The sequence below is a fragment of the Lathyrus oleraceus genome, chromosome 7, assembly GCF_024323335.1.
Source record: "Lathyrus oleraceus cultivar Zhongwan6 chromosome 7, CAAS_Psat_ZW6_1.0, whole genome shotgun sequence".
Lineage (NCBI taxonomy): Eukaryota > Viridiplantae > Streptophyta > Magnoliopsida > Fabales > Fabaceae > Lathyrus > Lathyrus oleraceus.
In genome coordinates, this window is record NC_066585.1 from 57,290,878 (window position 1) to 57,295,557 (window position 4,680).

Consider the following 4,680-nt stretch of genomic DNA (forward strand, 5'->3'; position numbering starts at 1 on the left):
CCTCTCAACAATCTAGTTGAATGGTCACCAATACTTATTGGCGGGATCTCAAACGATAAATTATCCTTCAACTGAATGTCATCTTGTGTGATAACGTGTGAAGAATCCGCCATATACTTTCTCAATTGGGACACATGAAATACACTGTGAAGGTTGGCCAATTTTGAAGGTAAAGCAATCTCGTATGCTACAGGGGCTACACGCTTAAGGATCTGGAAAGGTCCAATAAACTTAGGGCTAAGTTTCTTTGACTTTAGTGCCCTACCTACACCAGTCGCAGGCGTCACCCTTAAAAATACATGATCACCTTCCTGAAATTCCAAAGGTCTCCTCCACTGGTCTGAATAACTCTTATGTATGCTCTGGGATTCATTCTTTCTTGAATTAAACTGACTTTCTCAGTCGTTTGTTGGACTAATTCAGGGCCTAATAAAATGTTTTCACCATCCTTATACCAACATAATGGAGTCTGACACTTGCGTCCATATAACGCCTCATATGGTGGCATTCCAATGCTTGCATGATAACTGTTATTGTAAGTGAATTCAATAAGTGGTAACAAACTGTCCCAGCTTCCCTGATCATCTAAGACATATGCCCTCAACATGTCTTCTAAGGTCTGAATAGTTCTCTCAGTTTGTCCATCTGTCTGAGGATGATAAGCAAAACTCAGTCTTAGTTTTGTAGCCAAAGCCTCTTGAAATTCTCTCCAAAAGTGGGAAGTAAACTTCATATCATTATCAGACACAATACTAGAAGGTATTGTGTGTAGTTTGACAATCTCTGCAATATATATCTCAGCGAGTTTGGCGACATTATAATTGGCTCACACTGGTGTAAAATGAGCTGATTTTGTCAATCTGTCAACAATTACCCATATAGAGTCAAACTTTCTTTGAGTCCTCGGTAACACCCCAACAAAGTCCATAGAAATGTCGTCCCACTTCCACTGTGGCATATCTAGAGATTGTAATAATCCAACTGGCTTTTGGTGTTCTACTTTAGCTTTCTGGCATGTCAAACACGAAGCCATATACTCAGCCACATGTTTCTTCATTCCTGGCTACCAAAATCTATGTTTCAAGTCTTGATACATTTTGGTCACGCCGGGATGAATGCTCAGATTACTCTTGTGGGCTTCATCTAAAATAGTCTTTCTCAACTCTGTATTATTAGGAACACATATACACTCATTGCATCGCAAGACATTGTCCAATCCTACTTTGAACTCTGGTGCCTTTCCAGTCTCAATCACCTTTCTCTTCTCCTGGATTTCTTCGTCAGCTCCTTGGAGGGCCCCGATCTCATTCATCAATTCATTCTCAATAGTCATCATTCCACAATGCACTTTATTGGTTGAGGAATTAAAGTTCAAATCTAAATCTCAAAACTTCTCTAACAATTCTAATCCTTTCATTGCGATACTCGAGAGGTGAACTCATTTTCTACTCAAAGCATCAGCCACTACATTTTCCTTCCCTGGGTGATATTGCAAAGTAAACTCATAATCCTTGATGAGTTCCATCCACCTTCTCTGTCTAATGTTAAGCTCCTTCTGGTCAAACAAATATTTCAAACTCTTATGATCACTGAATACTTCAAAGCTACAACCGTATAGGTAATGTCTCCAGATCTTTAGTGAAAATACTATGGCCGCAAGCTCCACATGTGTGGGATAATTCTTCTCGTGAGTTTTCAGCTGTCTCGAAGCATAAGCCATAACTTGTTTATGTTGCATGAGCACACAACCCAATACTTAGTAGGAAGCATCACAATAAACTTCATAAGCTTCTCCTGATTGTGGAAGTACTAAGACTGGTGATGTAGTCAGTTTATCCTTCATTAGTTGGAAACTCTTCTCACACTGCTCCGCCCATGCAAAATATGGTTCTTTCGAGTGAGTTGTGTCAGCGGTGCTACAATCTTTGTGAATCCTTCGATGAATCTTCGGTAGTATCCTGCCAATCCAACAAAGCTTCTAATTTCAGTGGCTATTTTTGGTTGTTCCCAAGAAACTACAACTTCAACCTTGGATGGGTCGACTACAATACCTTCTTTGGAAATTACATGGCTTAAGAACTTCACCTCCTCCAACCAGAACTCATACTTTTCCAGATTGGCATACAATTGTTTCTCTTTCAATACTTGCAACACTATGCCCAAATGGTTTTCATGTTCTTGATTGCTCTTGGAGTATATAAGGATATCATCGATGAAAACCATAAAAAATTTGCCTAAGAATGGATGAAAGATACGATTGATATAATCCATGAAAATTGTTGGTGTATTGGTAACACCGAAGGGCATCACCAAATACTCAAAATGTCCATATCGCGTTCTAAATGTTGTCTTGGGTATATCTTCTTCCTTCACCCGAATTTGATGATATCCCGACTTTAGATCAATTTTGGAGAATATTACAACACCTCTAAGTTGGTCCATTAAGTCATCAATTCATGGAAATCGATATCTATTTTTTATTGTAACTTTATTAAGTTGTCGATAGTCAACACACAATCTCGACTTTCCATCCTTCTTCTTCACCAATAGTACAGGAGCTCCCCATGGTGAGACACTTGGTCGAATAAACTTCTTTGACAATAGGTCCTCTAATTGATTTTTCAGCTCTAACATCTCAGATGGAGCCATTCTGTCTGGGGTAATATGAATAGGTCCAGTTCCTGGAACCACATCAATAGAAAATTCAATGTCACGTACTAGAGGTAACCCTGGCACGTCTGATGGGAAAACTTCCGGGAAATCTCCTACCACCGGGATCTCAGAAATTTCTACTTCTGGTCTCATGCTGATAGAATTTAAGAATACATACTTCTGGATTCCTCCCTTTAAAGAAATTTTCAATCGGTTGATATTGAGGAATCGGGAAACATTAGGGTCTAGAAAGATTATAGAATTTCGAGCGCAATCCAAAAGAACATGATGACTAGATAACCAATCCATCCCAAGGATCACTCCCAGATGTTTGAGAGGAATGCAAATCAAGTCGACTTTAAATTTCACGCCCAAGATATTCAAAGGACATTGTAAACAAGCTTCATTCAAGATTACAGGTTCAACAGACGGTATGGTGACTACCAATTCAAAAGGTAGTACAATAACATATAATTTTATAGAATTCACACAATCCACGGAGATGAAAGAATGTGTAGCTCTAGAATCAAATAACACAACAAATCATTTATTTGCGATTTCACACTCACCTTGGACTAATCCTGAGGCATTTGATGCTTCTTCTCCTCTAATGTGATAGACACGTCCCTTAGCAGTTGGGCGGGGGATTTCATTATTGTTATTTTGTGGATGGTATATGATCTCTTCTTGGTGCTCTACAATCCTTAGCAAAGTGTCCTGGTTGCTGACAGAGATAACAAAGTCTTGCTCTTTATGGGCACTGAATACTCACATGCCCCTCCTTATTGCAGCTTTTGACCTCCCTTGAAATGTCCTCGAGGTTGGTCCCTACCATTCCTTTGGGGTCGGGTGTATGGTTGTTGATGCTTTCCTCTATTATTGTGATATTGATGTCCTTGTTTGAAAAAGTGTTAGTCAGAGAAAATTCTCAACAAATTTATAGAACTCTTTTTTTTTCCACCTGGGGTCTTGACAGTCCTCCAGCAACCTCTTTATGCATACGTCCTTGTTTCATTCGTTCCACCTTCTTACATTTCTCCACTAGAGCTTGGAACGGACGAATCTCCAAGGGCTCCACGGACTCCTTAATTTCATATCTGAGTCCCTGTTCGAATCTCTGACACTTATAATTCTCATCCACATTGTCACGGAAATAGCGGAAATGTTTGACTAGGGAGTCAAATTTGTCAGCATACTCAACTATAGTCATGTTGCCTTGGTAAAGCTTAAGGAATTGGGCCTCTTTCTCCGATCTAGCACTTGATGGGAAATACTTGTCAAAAAAATTTGGTTTGAAAGCATCCCAGTTCAATGCTTCATTATTACTCTCCATTAGCTGTTTCGCACCTCGCCACCAAGATCCAGCCTCTTCCCTAAGCAAAAAGGTTGCATATTCCACCTTCTTAGCATCCTCACAATGGAGTATTTCAAAGATCTTCTCCATCTCATGTATCCATATATCAGCCTTATCTGGGTCATGTTCTCCATTGAATTTTGATGGATGTTATCGATTAAGATCAGTCAGTCCTCTCGCAGCAGCAACAACCTTCGCTCTTTGATCCCTTAGTGCCTCACGTTGAGCTCGATTTGCAACTTATTAAGCAGAAGTTGTTGCTTGTTGAACACTTGTTGCAAACTGTTGGGCCATAGCCGTGGCCATCGCGTGTATTGCCTGAATGGCGCTTGCCATGTCAGGAATTGGCTGGGGATTTTGTTGACTGGTAGGAGCTCTTCGTGGAGGCATCATAGCTTCCTACAATTGCACTTGCATTAGAAGGATTTTCAAGATCTCATTCCAACGCTTGGGTTAGAAATATCGGGGTGTCTAAAGTAACCTTCTAGGTGTAAAAGTTTATTTTACAACCTCTTCCAAAAATAAAGATTCACAATATTAACTTAACATATTAAAATTAAAATAAGTAATTCATGCATCATAATCTTCATAATCATGTGACATACAAGATCGTCCCACCGAAAATATTTGTGCATGGATTATTGCTCTGATACCAATTGTAACATCCCAAAATT

At 39.6% G+C, this 4,680-nt stretch overlaps 1 protein-coding gene across 1 annotated transcript; it reads right to left on the reverse strand.

Moving 5' to 3' along the window:
• Window positions 1-2,454: 2,454 nt before the first annotated feature.
• On the reverse strand, window positions 2,455-4,096 carry LOC127101998 (uncharacterized). The gene is made up of 2 exons (XM_051039423.1): window positions 3,685-4,096; window positions 2,455-3,092 (listed from the first exon to the last, which is right to left on the reverse strand). Exons 1-2 carry the CDS (start codon window positions 4,094-4,096, stop codon window positions 2,455-2,457), a joined length of 1,050 nt encoding a protein of 349 aa, XP_050895380.1.
• Window positions 4,097-4,680: the final 584 nt, after the last annotated feature.

Bases quoted from the DNA above. Each gene is read 5' to 3' on its own strand.
- LOC127101998 (XM_051039423.1), bottom strand. From the start codon at position 4,096: ATGGAGAAGATCTTTGAAATACTCCATTGTGAGGATGCTAAGAAGGTG. The intron at 3,093-3,684 runs GTAAGAAGGTGG...TTGAATTGGTAG, and splicing joins CCAAGCTCTAGTGGAGAAAT to TCACCATACCGTCTGTTGAA.